At 39.8% G+C, this 20,700-nt stretch overlaps 1 protein-coding gene across 1 annotated transcript in view; it reads right to left on the bottom strand.

Annotated features, from left to right (window-relative positions):
• Positions 1 to 16,967, bottom strand: part of DNAH3 (dynein axonemal heavy chain 3) — a 389,800-nt gene extending 372,833 nt beyond the window's left edge. The window contains exons 1-4 of the mRNA XM_073543189.1: positions 16,950 to 16,967; positions 15,063 to 15,164; positions 7,287 to 7,523; positions 4,692 to 4,786 (exon numbers count right to left, since the gene is read on the bottom strand). Coding sequence (XP_073399290.1) covers positions 4,692 to 4,786; positions 7,287 to 7,523; positions 15,063 to 15,164; positions 16,950 to 16,967 — 452 coding nt within the window. The remainder of the gene's footprint in view (positions 1 to 4,691; positions 4,787 to 7,286; positions 7,524 to 15,062; positions 15,165 to 16,949) is intronic.
• Between the last annotated feature and the right edge of the window lie 3,733 nt (positions 16,968 to 20,700).

The raw sequence follows: 20,700 nt of genomic DNA, 5'->3' as shown, positions 1-20,700 counted from the left end.
AAATATGAGTATGAAGCTAAAGTAAAACTAGTCAAGGAAATTATGATTTTTTTTTGTTTTTGATGCCTTTTTTGGCCAGTTTTGCTCCAGTACCGAATCCTGAGCAGGGATCTGCCGGGTAAATTCACACCAGTTAGTGCCCATAAGATACCAATTTTTATAAAAAAAAAAAAAAAAAAAAAAAAAGTGGAAGTGGAATGACTTGCCACAGTTGTTCCTGCTGACAAAATTTGTAGCCTCTTTGAAGGACCTCCGTAAGGGACAAGCGTCCCTCATCCTCAACACATGCCAAAGGAGAATTGCGGGGTGACACAAGCTCCAGTTTCTTTGCTACTTGAAATAATTGGTTATTGTCCATCTTACGTTGCTTGTAAAGGCGCACTAACATTTGTGGCATTGCATTCCATCTCGTTGCAGTGTCCGAAATAAGATGGGGCTCAGTCATACCGCTTCTTCATTGTAAATTCTGGAGGCCATTCTATGCCACATAAGAACAGTTGAAATGCCCACACACTCTCCTGGCCAGGAGCATGACCATGTTGAAGGGATTATATTGGTATAAAATGTGCACAATCAAGCTGAGCGCCTACTACACGCAGATAGTTGAAGACAGCATGGTTTAATTTGCCCAAACGCATGGGAGCCACAAGGTTCTTTGCATTGTCGCTTAGTAAGGTGCCTAGTTGTAGCGAACGGGGAGCGGAGATGTTCTTTGAGGAGAACATGGAGGAGGTTCATAAGTGTCACCCAGTGTAGAGATGTCATCAGTAACCACCTGGACTGCTTGCAGAAGTGCATTACTGCTGTTCAAGACAATGACTCAATGGGCTGCTGTCAACTGATTGATTGTGTTCTACCACGTGATGTGATAGCTGCAAAGCAATGTGGAGAAGCCCACTGAGCCTCGGTCACGGCTTCATTGGCAGATGCAATCTTCTACTATGGTAGCAGCTATTTTGGGAAAATTCACCGAATTCCTAAAAATTCACGCTAAATTTTATATAAATTGATTTTCTTATCTCCAATTGTTATAATATATATGATTCTAGGAATTATCTAGAAATCATCTTATAAAAGATTCCTTGATAGGGCGTTGATCCAGGGAACTAGTCTGACTGCCGTATGTGGAGTCGCAAGAATTTTTTTTCCCCAATGTGGAGCTTAGTGTTTGCGCATGGGTTTTTTTTGCCTTCCTCTGGATCAACATGTTAGGCTATGGGTTGAACTAGATGGACTTAAAGTCTCCCTTCAACCTTAAATACTATGTTACTATGTTAAAAGTTATGCTCCTATGTGTATAATGGGTCTACAGAGGAGTCTATAGAAGCCTAGCACTTCTATGAGAGAGAAGCTTTATTACCTATCAGTGTTATGTTTGCTCCTGGGAGACAGTTTCAACTTTTTCGGAATGCATGAAACATCCTTTGAAGCTGAATCTATTAGTTAAGGAAACCGACAGCTTGTACCTACAAAAGAAAGAGCATACGAAACGGCCATAGAGGATATGAGTCATACCAACTTACATTGTTTTGTTATCCTAAAATTACTTTATTTTATTTTTTATGTGACCAATGTAAAGTATCATTTGCAAGTGGATCAACACCAGTTATCACAATACATTCTGACCAGGCTTGTAGATGGGAGGGAACCGAGGCCACAAATATGCAATTAATATCCCTGGAAAGTTATCATATCAATACCAAGGCTTGTATTAAAGGGAGCCTACCAGAGGATACGTGGGCAACATGTATGGGACACTGGAGGCATGATTAAAGCCATACAGCAGAGTGAGCACTCATTTGTATGGGAAAGTTGGGCGATATAGCTGCTAGATGAACCATTGTTTGATGACAGTTGTCTGAAATCTATGGGGGGAGTTTTAGAGTGGGAAAATCTTTTTAGCTCTCTGCTAATGTGGATCATTTATGAGAGACTCTCTCTATTAACTCAGAGTTCCCTAATAGGGGTGTTTGCTTTTAAAGGGGTTGTCCTGGACTATTTTATTTTTCTTAACTATGGGCCTAAAAATTAACAGGCAACTAGTTGCTAACAGAGGCAACAGTTAGCAGCTAACAGTTCACAATAGTAGGCAGCTACCTACCTGTTCTAACCAGCACTGGTCAGAGCGGTCACCAACCGCTCCTGCCGGTGATTTAGTTGCTCAACATCAACAGAGCAGCTCTTCTTCTTCTAGGCAGCTCTGTTGACAGGTTGTGACTGTAGACGCAATGCTGATTGGCAGCCGAATGCCCACAATTCGACAGCGGGGAGCAGGCGATCAATCAGCATGATGTTGGTAATAACGCCTCATCAACAGAGCAGAGCGGAAGGGAAGCCGCTGCTCTGTTGACGTGAATCACCAGCTGGAGTAGTCTGTGACTGCTCTGTGAAGGCAGAAATCGGTGCTAGGTAGTTATCAGCTACCTGTTAGTTCTTAGGCTTGTAGTAAAAAAATGTTATTCCTAGACTGTCCCTTTAAATGGATCCCTATTGATATTCTAAAGGGTATCGCATTGTTGTGACCTCGCTGGTAATCTGTAAAGGAATCCGACATCAAATGTTTGATTTCCCTGTAGTGTTTCCATAAGAAAAATAAAACATTAAAGCGTTTTCTTAAAAATTAATGTACAGATATATCCCCAAATGTTATGAGTCCTCTAGAATGGGAGAAGCTCTTCTGTTCACTCGACTAATAGATGAGGACCCTTAATGGGCCACCTACAATAAACTGAGAATGCTATAATAGTCCAGAACTACTATGTTCTGGGGTGGATTTCTGCAATATTGATTGGTTAATTAAACATCATACTTATTTCTATTATTTAGCATTATTATTATACTCCTTCAGTACACGTCTTCGGTATTTTTTTATTTGACCTATTTTGTATAAGCTCTAAAAAGAAGAAACTTTTCACCAGCACACATTTTAGTTTGTTGGATAACTGCAATGGAGGTAAATAAGACACAGCCTACAAACCCATGGTGTTGGATTTTCAGAGCACTTTGAAAGGACAAACTTCTAATAACCCATCTCAGGAGCGCACGTTTTGTAGGTAATAATTCTAAAGACAGAGGTCTCTATAAAAGAAAAGACTCTGGCTCAAGGCAGACTTTCTGTTTCCTTCAATTATTTCTCCAGTGACAGATCATCAGGAATGTCTTTGAGGATATGCTTATAAAACATTAATTCACTTTCCTAGCATATGACTCAATATGTCTCTGCAGAGAACACCACCGGAAAACCATACTTAACTCCTTGGATGACATAGAAAAGTACTGACTGACAACTAAAGGTCAGTTCATCCTAAGGCAAGGAAAACATCCCGAGGATCTAACTTGGGGCTGGCATTTTGCTCCCTTTTTCTTTTACATTAATCCATGGAAATTTAGAATAAAATCATGATATAATCCGCCATGTATTATGGAGGTATTCTCGCCAAGTATTTCTCACTTTAGGAACAAATGTAGCACCTTACAGAGTCACCTCCACTTGAAGCTATACACATTATGACCTTCAACGTTGCATTCTCCAAATGTTTCTGGTCTCATTAATGGAGTGTTTGGATTTTAAAGCATTGATGACTAGGTAGCTGTGGGTGGTTGAAAAGTGCCTCTTATACACAAAGGGTGGAAGACTGGGAGACGCAAAAGGCCCCGTCATACTAAGCGACGCACCAGCGATCACGACACAACCTGGCAAAGATCGTTTGTGCGTCGCTACATGGTCGCTAGTTAGCTGCCAAACAGGCAGATCTCCTAAAGGACACAGCAGCGATCTGTATAATGACCTCGGCGGTCGTTGGGACCTTGTCACACAGCATGTAGTGTTAACGATTCAGCCCTCGATAGGCATGATTGAGCAGAGATATGAGTCACCAACGAGGTCGCTCGTCGTTTATAAAGGGTGTCAAACTCAGCGATTCAGGTGCACCAGCGGGACGCCAACGATCAAAAAATGGCCCAGGACGTTCGAGCATGATCAGCGACATCGCAGCAGGGGCCACATCGCCGCTGCATGTCACACATAGTGACATCGTTGACTATGTCGCTGTTGCGTCATCAAATCGGTGACGCTTAAGCGATCTCGCTAGTGATCTCGCTTAGTGTGACGGGGCCTTTACACTAGGCAGCCAGCAAACACAATCCAGAAGGAAGGACAGGTAAGTCAGAGGTGTTAGCCATGGCAATAAGGATCTGAGCACCTAACGGCAAAATTGTTGTGGCAACATAGGACACTATTGAATTAGGCAGTGTATGATACTATCATTAATAATAGTGTGAGATTTAAAGAAAATCTTCTGATATGCTGCATACAAAGACTTACTATTTTCCTATTGTTTGAATTCAATTAAAAATAAAAAAAATTTAGATCACTTTGCAATTAGTCTTTATTAAAAGGGTTATTCCAAGTTTTTACTTTGCGGAGAACGTGTCAGAGCCTTGACTGAATGTAATGAAAGTCATTCAATAAAAACTCGGTACGAACTAACTTTTCTTGCAATGCGTCTTAATGTCACAGTAAAGATAAACTTCCCCAACGCACATAAATCTTCAGCACAAAAAATGTAATAGAAATGTCCATCACCATTCTCACCAAAGTGTAGTTAATGAAGCAGTCACATTACTTTTTTTATTCATTAAATGTTTGTATGTATACACGTAATGCAGTGTGAGTGTATTAATATACTCACCTAACATTGCGGTCTCTGGTGTCCAGGACCGATCTTTTCCACTTCCCAGTCACGTTTCCACGACTATCCAGATCACTCTGCGCTCTATGCGTGAGCTGGAAGTTCAGAGAAGTTCAGAGCAAGTTCAGAGAAGAACTACCAGGATGGTGAGCGGACTGCAAAGTATGTCCTACGAGGAACGGTTAAAGGATCTGGGAATGTTTAGCTTGGGAGAAAGAAGGCTGAGAGGAGACTTAATAGCTGTCTACAAATATCTGAAGGGATGTCACAGTGTACAGGGATCATCCTTATTCTCATTTGCACATGGGAACAGGAGAAGCAATGGGATGAAACTGAAAGGGAGAAGATACAGATTAGATATTAGAAAAAAAAACTTTTTGACATTGAGGGTGATCAATGTGTGGAACAAGCTGCCACAGGAAGCGGTAAGTTCCCCTTCAATGGAAGTCTTCAAACAGAAGCTGGACAGACATCTGTCTGAGATGGTTTAGTGAATCCTGCTTTGAGCAGGGGGTTGGACACGATGACCCAGGATGTCCCTTCCAACTCTAACATTCTATGATTCTAAGTCTTTTTTTAAAATGAAAGTCTGTGGGGCCACGTTCTGATTCTCCACAGGATTATACTGTAAAAGTCATTTGTGAGTCATGCAGAGCGCAGTATGACTGAGTCTGCAGAACAGTGGCATCACTGAGAAAAGAATAACGACGCTGGACACCGGAGAGAATATTAATACACTCACAATATGCTACATGCACATACACACATTTAATAAACAAAAAAACTTAATGGGAGTGCTTCTTGAATCTACTTTGACGGAGTATAAAGGGCTCCATTCCAGCGATGTTCAAGATTCAGGGACAAGTCTTCCACCTCTTATGACATTTCAGGGACCTTCAGGTCCCTGATGTAGCGTTTCTGCTAAACATGTCTTTTGCTAGGTGGAGAGAATGGGGCATCAGAATGCGCTGCTCGCCGGTCAGGATGATGGACCAGAGGAGTCCAAGTGGAAGAAATGGAAAATAGACTTTATTTCTACGCGTTTCGTGGTGATCACACCACTTCCTCAGGACAGTCTATATACATACACATAGGGTCTGCTATTTATAGCAAAGGAGGCAGATGGAAGCACCCATTAGCAGGATTCTGTTAAAGAATGAATGGGCTAACACCATAGGTTCAAGCACTCCCCCAACTTGAAAAGCTTTATTTATTGAACTACTTTTTTATTGTGTTTTATTGTGTAGATTTTTAAATGTATGAACAATGGTTTTAAGTGATATACTCCATTATATTTTATGATTGTTTGCTGTGTTAACGATGTATATATGTGCTTAAGTCTGATTCCCCACCCACTGGGTGTGGCCTTTTTAAAGGAGGCGTCTCCATCTGCCTCCTTTGCTATAAATAGCAGACCCTGTATGTGTATGTCTATAGACTGTCCTGAGGAAGTGGTGTGATCACCACGAAACGCATAGAAATAAAGTCTATTTTCTATTACATCCACTTGGACTCCTCTGGTCCATCATCCTGACCGGCGAGCAGCGCAGTCTGATGCCCCATTCTCTCCACCTAGCAAAGGTTCATCACATCGGGGCTTGCAGCAGCCGCCCATGCTAAGTGCAGTGGTTGTGTCTCACACAACCTAATAGGTGAGTGAATTTGATTATCCCTCACGAATATTCCTTTTATCTCGGATAAGACCCTATGTGCGCTCTATATTGCTAAACATGTCTAGAATGGAGCCCTTTAGGGTGTGTGCACACGCTGCGGATTCTGCTGCGGTTTTTTTCTACCTATTTTTCTACCTTTTTTCTACCTATCAAGGAAGATTAATGTCACCTTGGTGAGAATTGTAATGAAATTTTCTATTACATTTTTGTACTGAAGATTTGTGTGCACTTGGGAAGTTTATATATACTGATATAAAGAACCATTGGAAAAGTTTTTACCTGCTGTTTAATGAATGACAGTGTATAAAAGCTTTGAGAGAGATGTACAGTGGTGACAAGGTTGTATTCATATGGATCAAGGGTCATTATGTTATCCTACAGTATATAATAGTAAAGGCCAGAAAATAACGCCCCCCCCCCCCCCCGCACACTACATGGACAACCTATCCAGAATCCCTATAGTTCCCCACAGTAAAATAATAACACCTATACTCACTCCTGGTGCCGATGCCATTCCAGCAGTATCAGGATGGGTTCTCCAGGGGATTGCTATGTCATGCGATCACTGAGGCCAATCAGAGCTGGCTTCACTCTCCTCTCCTACAAATGTAATTGACATCAGCTGCCCTCTCACGTCATCCAGATGTCTTGATTTGACCAAAGAAGGGGAAAGTGAAGCCAACACTGACTGGCCTAAGAGATCACAGGGATTGTAGCGCGACCTCTGGGAGAGCCAGTGCCACACCGCTGGAACTGTGTTGGCACCGGAGGTGACTGTAGGGAAACATAGGGATTCAGTAGAGGTTGTGCAAGTAGTAGACAACACCTTGAATAGATGTTATTAACTCCAGGGTCACAATGGATAGACCCATACAAGTAACAACCCATATATAAGTAAGGACGTTTTCATTGAAGTTCTAACAAAGTAAAGGATACGCGACGTGGCTCTGAGTCTAGGTGACATCTTTGCTGTGCTCGGCCTTGGAGATGGCATCTTCTTTGACATCTCTGAAAGCTTCAGGTCACGAGCTGTCGGTGAGTAGTTATTGGCTATGGAGTTACTGGGATTACGGTGATACCTTTGTTCTTTGAATGGAGCAGCCAGGGTCCATGATTTGCTTTGCATCAGAGGAGGGTAGATACTGTGCTTAAGAACGAGCTAAAATACAAAAACAGAATAGGTTGGGTATAGGTATTTTCTTTATCACTACAGAACAAAGAAGTAATCAATAATGTGAATAAAGGGATGTAACACTACTACTTTTAGACATGTATCTGAGACAACATGTATCACAAGACAAATAGAATATTATATGAAGCTGCATGCTTTCAAACCTACAGACAGTTGCCAATAAACTCTTGAATATTCAGATGTTTGATCCTTAACATCCAACTACTGCTTACACCCCCAGCTGAAAAGTATTTGTCAAAGATCTTAAATTAATTTCCATCAGAAGAATCCACGTTGCTGTCGGGGACGAAACTATTTTCCAGGGGGTGAAGAAGACGATTGTTTTATCCACTTGCACTCTAATGAACGGTCTTGCGGTGTTCTGGAGCAATCAGATTTCCAACTAAAATTGCCATCAATAGGTGCGGTGGAGCTTGACGGAGAATAATGTCCACAGAAATAGTGAATGGGCTATATATAATAGGACTTTGATTAGGGAATGTGATAGGCCACCCTAAGCAGATGTTTTAATAGGGAGAGCCTAAAACTGCATAAGTTGTGGTTAGTCCTAATTTCTGGTGGTAGAGCATTCCAGAGAATTGGTGCAACTCAGAAGAAGTTTACAATGTAAATATTAATAAATATCATTAAGGCAAAAATATATCTGACAATGTCATAATAACGGCATGTGCAATTGAGAGAACAGAATAATAAAGTGAAAATCCATAAGAAAGTGCTAAATATGCCAGATGACGTCCAGTTGAGAATCCATGAAAAATATATAATAGACCATTAAGATATCCAAAATGGCTGGAGAGTTCACAATAGAAACCTAATGATTAGGATGTCACGGTTAGGACCTCACGTGTATTGGTGCTGGAGGCAGCTTCATCAAGCTTGAAGTAGTTTTAATACAATCAGTGTTTTATCAGCAGGAGATTATCACTGCAGGACTAGGTGTTACGTGCCAGGCAGTCCAACTACTTCATGTACTCACGCCCCCAACACTCATTGGCAGCTTGCTGACAATGTACAGTGTATAAAGAAAGCAGCCAATCAGTGATGTGGGCGGGGTTATACAGAGCTCAGCAGTCTAGCACTGCTACAGTTGCAGCAGAGAAAACAGGGATTTTATCAAAACTGCACCAAGCTGTCCACTAAATTACACATCATTGGAATTGGGCTCTCAGTCCCTAGACAATGCTGCTGAAATGGTATTACTTTGTCGTAATGATAAATTATGCGATTGAATCTACAGCATTTACCTCTATATAGGAATTGCATTGTTAGCAAACAAGAGATTGTAGAATTGGCCAAAGTGTCAGGAAAATAGCATAAAAGGGGAAACAAACACCAAGCCCCTTTTTCCTTACTTTATGTATGCTCCAGTAAGACCCATAGCCCCCAAGGGATCGATCCGATCAGATTACATCGATCCGTTTTATGAACAAGTCATCAATGATCTTTCCTGAAAAATCTCTTTAATACATCTTCATTAGCACATCTTCATTAGCACATCTTCATTCATGTGTGAATTGACTGATGAATGAGAATAGGTTATCTATGCGCTTTGCGAATCCCATGTGATTATTTTACATTTATGACATATGGGCATCACAAGTCACCTGAGCCACCCTCCTATGATCCTTCTATCGGGCATCACAACATAAACAGAGAATATCGATCAAAGTATGACATCCTGAAGTCAAAGCGACATGCTTTGTGGTCTAAGAAATGACAGATCTGTACAAAATACAATACAGCTTACTTCTCCCTTTGATTAAAGTTCCTGCAGTCTTCTCATTATCCCCCAGAGACCAATTTGGAGAAAATTCGACTTTAATAACCTATGCCATAGATCGCTCTGCTGTACATCTGTAAATGGTAAAGTTACGCATTTGCCCGCCGACAAGTCATTCCCTGTTTTATTAATAGTAGTAATAAGAATGAGTCTGTGAATATGTGAATAAGAGAGCAGCATAGAAGAAGTGAAGTAATCCCGACTTTGAAGAAGCGTTAGAAACCCTTCTGTTGTGTGAAAGACGTAGAAGCTTTGAGAAGAACCCAAATCACAAGTTCATCATTCTTCCATGTTGGCGTTGGGTAGTGTCGGAGGGAAAACCTTATCTAAGGCAAGCAGGAATGTGCAAAATCCTGAATTTTAATTGCTTTGGATTCCAGTGATCTATTGTGTTGTGATTAATGGGAACCACTCAGGAGATTAAAGGGCTTGTACTTCTTTAGGGACATTTGGAGCTAAAAAAATTTTTTTCTTCTTTTTACTTACATTTTACATGGTTGATCTTTTAAAGGATCTTTGTTTCCCTGAAAATTGTAAGGGATTATCCAGGATTATATTAATTTTTTACTATGTGACAAAGAACTAACAGACTGGTAGGTGATAGCTACATGCCTGTTCTGCCTGGCACTGAGCGGTCATTGACCACTCCTGTGGACCACGCCAGTGCTACAGTACTTCAAGTGGGCAGGAATGATTTGGACCCCAGAGCTTCATGGGAGCTGATCCATGACATCAAGCATGATTTCCTTAGGCTCTTGTCTTCCTACCCGGGTGTTCTTCTCATTTGGTGCAATATTGTTTAACGCCTTTCATGGAAACATGGGCAAGTTGTCAAAAGGACAAACAAGACCCACAGCAAAGTCAACAGGGAGGTGTCCCGTTTCATTGCATCGTCGTATGGCTCTATAATTTGGAAGTTCCTTCTCGGGAATTTTTGAAGTCAGATGGAATTAATTTGCATACAATTGGTATAGATAGTTGGCCTTTTTCTCTGATGGAATGGATTGAGAAGGCTTTATGTTAAAGGGTCATGCCTGCTCGCTGTGGTGGAAAAGGAGGGCTTTGGAGGAGGTTGATCGCACTGAGGATGGGGGGAGACAAGTGCAGAGATGGATGACTCCAATGTATTTTAAGATTCTTTCAGAAACGTAAGAGGGTCTCTACTGGGCAAGGGCTCAGGGGGATATTATGGTCTGGGCCAAGGGCGCACATATCATTGGTGCAACCTATGTGGCCCACAGTGGCCCAAGAGGTAAGGGGGCCCATTTCTACCTCCAAAGCAAGTACAATTTTGCATTTTTAGGAGCTCTTGGGTTGCAAAAGGCCCATATATTCTGTCTGTGTCTGCCAGTGGTATGGGCAACCCTCAAGCAGGTGCCCTCAAGCCAGTGCATTGGGGCTGAGAATGGTGTGAAGGAAATGATAGTTCAGAACTATTTTTCTTTAACCGTAACTATCAACTCCCCACTCCTTTCTGGCGGTGATGCCATGTATGCATATTGATAGGTTATTAATATTATTTTAATATCATAAATTAAGTTTAGATTTATTATTCAATAAAATGAGGCTGCTGTGGCCAGTATATTCAACATCACACAGTGTGGTGTATTATTAAATTATGGTAGATACGATAATTTGGGTCCTTAGATTTATTTACGTATGGGCCTATACAGTCACATGTTCCAAAGTCATGGTTACAGTACAACTATAATATGATCATTGAAATGCAATTAGCTCCTCATGTACAATTTAATTATTGCTCGATTTAGTAAAAGTGTGATAGCCGAGGCAGTTCTATTTATGAACGGTAAATAGGAATCCAATATATCCTTGCTTTCTTCTTTAGTTGAACACCCCAGAGATATTTTTTACTCATGGAAGAAAACAATTGTTTAAAAAATTATATACTGTATAAGGCATCTGGGGAAAATAATAAAAAAGGTAATACAAAAATGAAAAGTCCCCTCAGCTAAAATATGAAAAAATACTATTTTCATCCATAATACATTTTAATGTATACAGAAAACAAACAATAAAAAGATGTACACACATTAGGTGTCCATACAACAATAATACCCCCAAGAATCCATCCAACTATATTATTTGGAGTGAAGTTTGAACAGTAAAAAATATAAATAAACAAAACTGAAACCAAAAGCTGCTATTTTTCTAATTTTGCATACGCAAAAAATATATAAACTACACATCAATGTATAGTATATGTACCCCAAAACAGCACTAAAAAACACAATTACAAATACAATTTTGTCTCACACAGCAAGTTCGTGAATAAAAAAAAAATAAATAAATAAAAAAAAGTTTTTTTTTCTGGATGCCTGATGTATACCTGTTGTAGTTGATGTGCTGTGTCTGGATTGTCTGCCATTTTGATTCCTTCTTCCCCTCTGATATAATTCCCCTAGTGCAGGCTACATTTTCCAAGATGTCATAGCCTCATCATAATGCTTTTGCTCTTATCTAATGGCAACCAGTAACATATTAGTGACAAAGAGCTGCTTCCCAGATGCATGCAGCACAGCCTCAATGTATCCTATGTGATGTGTAGAAAGCAGCCTCAGGGTATCCTATGTTGAAGTATATACAACAGTTTCAGTGTATATTATGTGTTGTAAACAGCGGTCTCAGTGTATGTTATGCAATGTATAGAGCAGTCTCAATGAATCCTACGTAATGTATACAGCAGTCTCAGTAAATCCTATATGATGTATACAGCACAGTCTCAGTGTATACTATGTGCTGCATACAGTACAAAATCAGTGTATCTTATGTGAGTGATGTTTACAGCACAGTATCAGTGTATCCTATGTGATGTGAATACATCAGTCTCAGTGTATATTACATGATGTAAACAGCAGTCTCAGTGAATCCTATGTAATGTATACATCAGTCTCAGCGAATCGTATATGATATACAGAGCACAGTCTCAGTGAATTCTATTTGATGTATTTAGCACAGTCAGTTTATCCTATGTGATGCATATACCGGTCTCAGTGTATCCCATGTGATGTATTCATAGCAGTCTCTTAGAATCCTATGTGATGTATACAGCATGCTCAGTGAATCCTATGTGATGAATAAACCACAGTCTCAGTATATCCTATGTGATGTATATAGCAGTCTTAGTGTATCATATGTGATATATACAGCAGTCTTGGTGTATCATATGTGATATATACAGCAGTCTTGGTGTATCATATGTGATATATACAGCAGTCTTGGTGTATCATATGTGATATATACAGCAGTCTTGGTGTATCATATGCAATATATACATCAGTCTTGGTGTATCATATGTGATATATACAGCAGTCTTGGTGTATCATATGTGATATATACAGCAGTCTTGGTGTATCATATGTGATATATACAGCAGTCTTGGTGTATCATATGTGATATATACAGCAGTCTTGGTGTATCATATGTGATATATACAGCAGTCTTGGTGTATCATATGTGATATAAACAGCAGTCTTGGTGTATCATTTGCGACCTCGTTATGACTGGAAAACTTATAACTCTTAGGGTATGTTCACACAGAGTTTTTTATGTGTTTTTTGGAGCGTATTCCACATAGAATGAGAAAGTTTGCTTATAGCAAACGTAGCATTTTTTTGCCTCGTGTGTTTTAATATGTTAAAAAAAAAACATCAGGTCAATTCTTTACCATGTATTTCACTCCTAAATTGTGGCATAAGGTGCATTTTTTATGCTGATTTATAGTATTTTTTTCCATTTGTTTTTTTTAAACTTTTAGCAATGAAAAAGTGCCGATAACTACACCCATATTATTAATTCTGACCAAATTATACACATTTAAGTCACACCACCAAGAAGACAAAATAGCAGAATAATGGAGAGACAAGTTAATTAGATGCAAACGACAAAAAATAGAAACAAGGTATGCAAAACATCTTTATCATTCGGTACAGAGTATGAGCAGCAGAAGAAGAATTCTTCATAGATTTCTTACAATTTGGACACTAAAAAGTTAATTGTAAATTTTCTTTTGCACGTCTCTCAGATGTATTAAAAATAAAGACAATGCTCCTATAGATGAACCAGTCTGTTTTCACCGTTTCGATCCGTTTATCTGCGCATTCCCAGTAGGTTTTTCTGCTCGGAGCGCGCTAACTCCAGCTGTCCTCACATTTCTAGGTGTGTAGATGATACCCGTCCCTATGAGAACAACTTATGTTCTATGATGCCGCGGATATTAAGTTCTCATTTCTGGCAGCAGCTCCTGTAATGCATTAATGATACCCATCAGCCGCTATCCTAAGTGCTGTTGTGCTAGTGAACAATAGCTTTCCACTTTGCTTTACCAGTTGAATAATTATCTCTTCAGACTCAATGAATAATTTAGTGCAGTGTTTTAACTCTTTTCCGGGAGAGCGGCGTAGTGTTTGCTTCCTTCCTGCAATCAGGGTCATTGTTTAAAACTCAGAAGTTTTGGGAAAGTGAGAAGGTGCCTGACTTTTAAAAAATAGGCAAAGGAACATGTATTGTGAAAAAAAGGATAAAAGGATCCATAGGCTAGGTATGAATAAAAAAAATATATTTTTATTTCATTCTATTAAAAAGGAGAGGTATTCTCCACACAGGTCAAAAAGAATCCAACAACTAACGCGTCTCAGGCCGTAGCCCATAATCAGCCAGAAACGCGTTAGTGTTGAATTTTTTTTAACCTGTCTGGACAATACCTATCCTTTTTAATGGCATGAAATAAAAATAACATTTTTGATTCATACCCAGCCTATGGATCGTTTTTTTCTAAACTCTTCCGATGGTCAACGGACGTGGATCTCGGCTACACTATGGAGAAGCAACCACCCATTCATTCACACGGTGAGGCTCATTTCCTAATTTGCACTTTTTCTCTAACATGTATTGTGGTATGTGCATAAAAATCATACCCCTTCTGAACCCCTTTAGTGTTCTAACCCACAATCATTCCCATTTCATGGTCCCCACACAGTATGATACCCCTACAGTCCCCTCACACAGTATGATGCCCCCATAATGACACCTTCCCACACAGAGTATGATGCCCCCAGTCAACCCCCACATACATATTATGATACCCCCAAAAATGATGTCCCCATAATGACACCCGCCTATGCACAGTATGATCCCCCAGTCACCCCAATCCATCTATTATGATACCCCCATAGGCCCCACACACAGTATAATGCCCCCAAGTCCTCCACACCTCCACTAGTACAGCTGAGTGCCAAAAAATGTTAGGGAAAGGGGGTATAAAATTCAGTAGAAGTTGAGTTATCAGGTTAATAAATCTAATATGGGGCCTCATATTTTAAGTTATCATTAAATTTTTTTATGACTTATAATGAAAAAAGATGGTAGAATCTGTCCATAAAAATCTATCGAAAAAACAAAAGCATGATCGGTCCGAAAACGTTGAGTTCAGAGGCTTTAAATAGTGCACGTTTGTAGACACCTAGGTTAATCCTGCATATGTCATGTACGTGCCACAGATTACTATGTTTTATATGTACCCCGTACATATTCAGTCAAACTGATGTTTTATTTAATCCTGGGAAAAAAAATTTTTTGCTATAGCTTTATGTTGTTATGTTGAAAAATAAGACAAAGGTGGAGTGGATTTTTGGTACTCCTTCCTGGCACCCAGCTGTACCATAGACTATATTTGGTGCTTTTTGAGTGCTTTCACCCTACTGACATACCTGATACAGCTCTGAAGGTTCTCTTGTCGGTGCTGCAGGCAGAGGAGGTAATCCGGGCAAATTACTGGAATGACTCATGTAGTGTTCAGAGTCCACCTTCAGCTAAAAAAGTTAATAAAATTATTACTGGGAAAGGTAAAGTCACCGTATGAAACAAAACACAATAATTTGTTAAAAATGTATTAAAAACAATAGTAAAACTCTATAACCTGAAAAACATAATGAAAGCAATAACTAAATCACATAACAAAGCTTCTCCACATCTTAAAATATGGTTTTAATATTGTGGACATGTTTAGGATATCATTATAGAAAATTACATTATAAGTTACTTTGAAAACAAAAATGTAATGTTAGATAACGGAATCAAAACTTTTATTATATAGTCCCAAATAGCTTCAGCTGTAATATAACAATTAACTTTAAATCACATTCTAAAGTGAGAAAAAAAAGATTTCAATACATTGCAGACAGGTCTGTGGCAGTGTAGACCGTGTACCGAGGTGGGCTCCCCTGGATACAGAGAAGCCGGGAACAAGGAAAACAGCCAACGCCAAACTTGCCAGATGAACTTTTACTAATGAATTTGGATAGAACACTTTTCCAACCCCAAAAAATGGTGAACCAAGTTAACTCACACACCCCCAGCCAAGCCTGACCAGGACCTCTGTACTGCACAACTCCGTAGGCCTGGATGTAGAAATCATAGAATCGTAGAGTTGGAAGGGACTTCCTGGGCCATCTGGTCCAACCCCCTGCTCAAAGCAGGATTCGCTAAATCATCCCAGTAACTATGATGCTATAATTTACCTAATCGGGCACCCGCCTTGTACGGTCGCCGCGTATTTGCCTAGAATTCTGGAATAATTAAAGGAATGTCAGGGATAGACTATTAATGGTGCAGCACAGGAGCTCACAAACTTAACGAAATGACTTTAAACCCACTTCTCCCCACCCCGTGGGTAAATAAGCTCTCCTTAACCGGAGAAGGCACGCATGGTGGAGTTGGATCCTCCTAGGTAGAATCCAATTATCGATCTAGCTCTGCACTGACACTGATGCTATCAAGTGCCTGTTTCTGCCTGTCTGAACTTTATGAACTACATGTGTGAGAGAAACCTGAGTCACAAAAGCACACGGCAGCACCATCAAGCCTTAGGGAGATGTCAATTTATTTCTCCTGGCATTCCAGATGTATGGTCAGTTCTTGAATCTCTTATTTAGATATGCATGCCTTTCATGTATTCACTGAGATTGATGTCAATCGACACATCAAAGGCTTATCAACATGAATATACATTTACTGATGTTATTTGCTCAAGGGAAATAAATACTGCAGTATGCTGAAAAGGTAGGAAGTGAATGTATGAGAAATGTCAATAGATGGAGAGGTCGTCAACTTCTGCTCCTATATAATGTACAAGCTGTATTGTTTATTAATGGACTTCTGTGTTGTTGGTTAGGACATTGGTCATAAAAAATAACAAAAAAATACAAGAAATTGTTCCAGACATTCTAAGCCGAGGTTCTCAACTTGTCCCACCACATGGTTACAAATCACAGTGTTAATGAAAAGTCTTAAATGGGTATTCCCAGAATAGGATAGCGGATAACTTTCTGATGGCTGGTAGTCCGTCACTGATTACCACAGAATGGGGCTCTGCTTCTTGAATGGAGAAGAGGTGCACATGCTTAACGTCTATTCATTGTCGCATAGCACCCTGAGGAAGCAAACGCAAAACGCGCGTTGGGGCTGTGTGGCATGTGTCCTGATAAATCGTAGCATGGGTAAAAACTTATAGGACATGGGGAGGGATATTTGCTGTGGGCACTTTTATTTACAGATACTATTATCAATGTGGTATATATTAATGACTGCCCCAATACCTTACCCCTGTCCTTCATGCTATTGAATTGCACTATGCACTTTTCTATACAATTACGTCATGTAATAAGACTGTACATGCCATTCTCTACCTGATCTCTTTTCTAACGTGGCTCTTGTACTGTCTTTGTATGGAATTTTTATTACATGTACCAATATGAGCGTAATGATGATGGTTTTTGTAATAAACTTATACATTTTAAATTATTATCTGGGCCTTGTTGCTCCAAATATTCTCTTCTTTAAGTCTATTCATTGTCTATAGGACTGACGAAATAGCCAAGTGCTGTACTGAGATTTTTCTGGCAATCCCAAACACAATGAATAGAGCAAAAGGTCCTACATGTGAATATCCGCAACGTTCAAGATGAAGCTTCACAAAGCCCAGGTTTTTGGAACCCAAAGCCAAGTTCTTGGGATCGCTAGGATTTCCAGCTGTCAGACCCCTAGTGATCAGAAAGTTTTCCCCTATCCTATGAAGAGGTGATCATTTTCTATTTTGGAAATAGGTTTTTAATTTCCAATAAAACAATAAACTCAACTTAACAATTCGATATCATTGTGTTTGACATTCTTTCGGTCATGCATAAGGTATGATCACGTTTTTCAGCATCACGTAACATAAAGCAGATAGAGCCGAGCTATTTGGATGTAATGTTCGTCTAAATTAAAGGTGAGAATAACATATAGAAGATACGTGAGGTTACATAAATGTACATAATTTAAAAACCATTCAGTCATATAAGTTACCACTCCAATCCCCCATCCCCGCTTGCCACGATCATGCATAATGATGCGCCCCTGTTCACAATTAAAGAAGCCCTCCCATCAAAGTTTTTATCCTCTTAACATACTTCAATCATCATATTATACAGCACTGTGTACTTACAATTTCTCATTTTCCCTTTCTACCCAGCTAATTTTTCTCTTTTCCATTAGGTCTATGACATCACGTGATTAAAAACTGACTAGCTGATTCCTTCTAAGCTCTATGTAGTAACAGGAGGACAATTTTCTCTGCACAAGTCATAAATAACTGCAAAAGTCCCTGGCAGGGGAAGAGGGAGCAGCTGAGTCAGGAGCGGGGATGATAAATGCACGGACAAGAGACTTCCTGTTTCTGCATAGAGCAGAGAAAAGAGAAGAATTTAGTGGGTAGAAAGGCAAAATGAGCAACTGCAAGTACACAGTGCTATATAATATGATGACTGCAATATATTAAGATGATAAAAACTTTGATGGGAGGAGGAGTGCTTCTTTAATTAAACTTTGCAATAGATTGACCCATCTACTATTTTAGAGTGACTGTTTCCATCCAACTCCCCAATCCTTTTTTAAATATATACAGTATATATGCATATTTCCTATCTAATATATAAAGCTCAAAGTGTGTATGTATGTATGTATGTATGTGTGTGTATGTGTGTGTATGTCCGGGATAGGCATCCGCACTGTCGCAGCTACAGCCACAAAATTTGGCACAGTCACACGTCTGGACCCCGAGAGCGTTCTAAGCTATGTTGTGAGGCAAAATTTTAACCCCACGTGTTCCAATTCACCAAACAATTTTGCCCCTATCTACATACTGGGGAAAAAGTGTGTGCGCGTCAAGCCCCGCCCCTCATTATGATGTCACAATAGTTGCCATGGCGACGCTGATGTCATCATAGGTTGCAAGCCCCGCCGCTCATTATGATGTCACAATGGTTGACTATGGGATGGAGGATGTGTATGACGGGTATATGGGCACGGGACTATGGGATGGCAGATATGTATGATGGGTATATGGGCACTCTAATATGGGATGGAGGATGTGTGATGGGTATATGGGCACTCTACTATGGGATGGAGGATATGTATTGGGTATATATGGGCACGGGACTATGGGATGGAGGATGTGTATGATGGGTATGTAGGCACTCTACTATGGGATGGAGGATATGTATGATGGGTATATATGGGCACGGGACTATGGGATGGAGGATGTGTATGATGGGTATATGGGCACGGGCCTATGGGATGGAGGATGTGTGATGGGTATATGGGCACTGGACTATGGGATGGAGGATGTGTGATGGGTATATGGGCACTGGACTATGGGATGGAGGATGTGTATGATGGGTATATGGGCATGGGTCTATGGGATGGAGGATGTGTGATGGGTATATGGGCACTTGACTATGGGATGGAGGATATGTATGATGGGTATATGGGCACTCGACTATGGGATGGAGGATATGTATTATGGGTATATGGGCACGGGACTGTGGGATGGAGGATAATTATAATTTGTTGTAAGTAACCACAGTTAGTTACTATGCCCGGGCAGCGCCGGGCTGTTCAGCTAGTTAGTATATAAAATCTGACATATATTTATTGACCAATTACCCAGGAATGCCCCAAACCTCTCTACCAAGCCTAAGAGAAATGCCAGGGAAAGCTCATGATCTGCCAGATACACTAACGTGTCATCAATGTGTTGAAATGCTATTTCAGCTATACAGGGTCAAACAAGAACTTTTATATTGAGCTTGGTGTATAGCCATTGGCCAGAACGAAAAAAAGAACGGCACCTCTACCTCGCTCCTCTATTTATGGGAAATTACGGTACTTACCGTAGGTATATCTAGACTTGTACATATCTTGGCTCTGAAAGGTTCATATTAGTAGAAGCACTCATGCCCAAAAGTTGGGACCAATGTTCAGATGGGTAAGAAGTATTTGAAAATACTGACATTCGCCAGAATTAAAAGGGTTTACATATGTCAACATATATCGTCAGTTTTAGATGTACGAGTGCTATTTGTGCTTTTTTTTTGCCAATGCCACTCGCACCTTGGATAGATTATGGGGTTGTTCATATGTCCGTGGTTTTATGTGCACCGAGTGGTCCTTGCAAAATCGAGGAGGCTTGTCCGATGTTGATCCGAGTGTTGGATCAAACGTAGCATTGAAAGTCTATGGGTTCGTGAAAAAAAAATCAGACCCCATCACAGAATGATAAGAGAAGGTGAAACTTTTTTTATTTTTATTTTCTCACCAGAGAAAAACTAATGAAACCCTGACTTGAAAAACTCTGATGAACTTCTGATCAGAATTACTCATGAAATTCGATGCGATTTTCCTGTACAAGAAAATCATTGATGCGTGCATGAGCCCTTAATCCCCTTACCATGACATACCCTGGATGTATTAAACCTATGAGATCCCTTTCTTTGTTTTTTTTCTTACCGTTACATTTACTCTGAAGAACCTTAATAGTTGCTTGAAATATATTTTTTTAATAAAAGTCAGGAAATTAGTTTTTCCTTTAGAAATCACTTTACATCTTTTCAGCAGCCGCTTAATGCAAACCACAATTCTGGAATTATGAGCTTGTAACTCTGCTGAGATGATGGCGATCTGCAATTATGGAAAACCCGCAGAGAACATCTATTGTCTGATGGTTTGATATAAAAAAAAAAGACAAGACGATACAAGAACATATTTATTTCTGATCACATGGAAAGTTCTGTGCCTGGCAGATAACAGCCGTAATGCCTATAACATAATTGCAGATATAACACCAATGACATCCATAGACAATACAATTGAAAATATTTTTTGAGCCTCCATTTACTATTCAATTCGTCCAAATTCATTAAAGCATATATCTGAATTGAAAAAAACAAAACATTTTATATTTTAGTTATCTTGTTCTGAGTTAGAGCCCATAATATACAATCCAGAGCCAAATTCACAATTCCTTGGCGT

The sequence above is a fragment of the Dendrobates tinctorius genome, unplaced genomic scaffold (assembly GCF_039654945.1).
Source record: "Dendrobates tinctorius isolate UK_male_01 unplaced genomic scaffold, ASM3965494v1 ptg000129l, whole genome shotgun sequence".
Lineage (NCBI taxonomy): Eukaryota > Metazoa > Chordata > Amphibia > Anura > Dendrobatidae > Dendrobates > Dendrobates tinctorius.
This window is presented reverse-complemented; position numbering and strand designations above follow the sequence as displayed.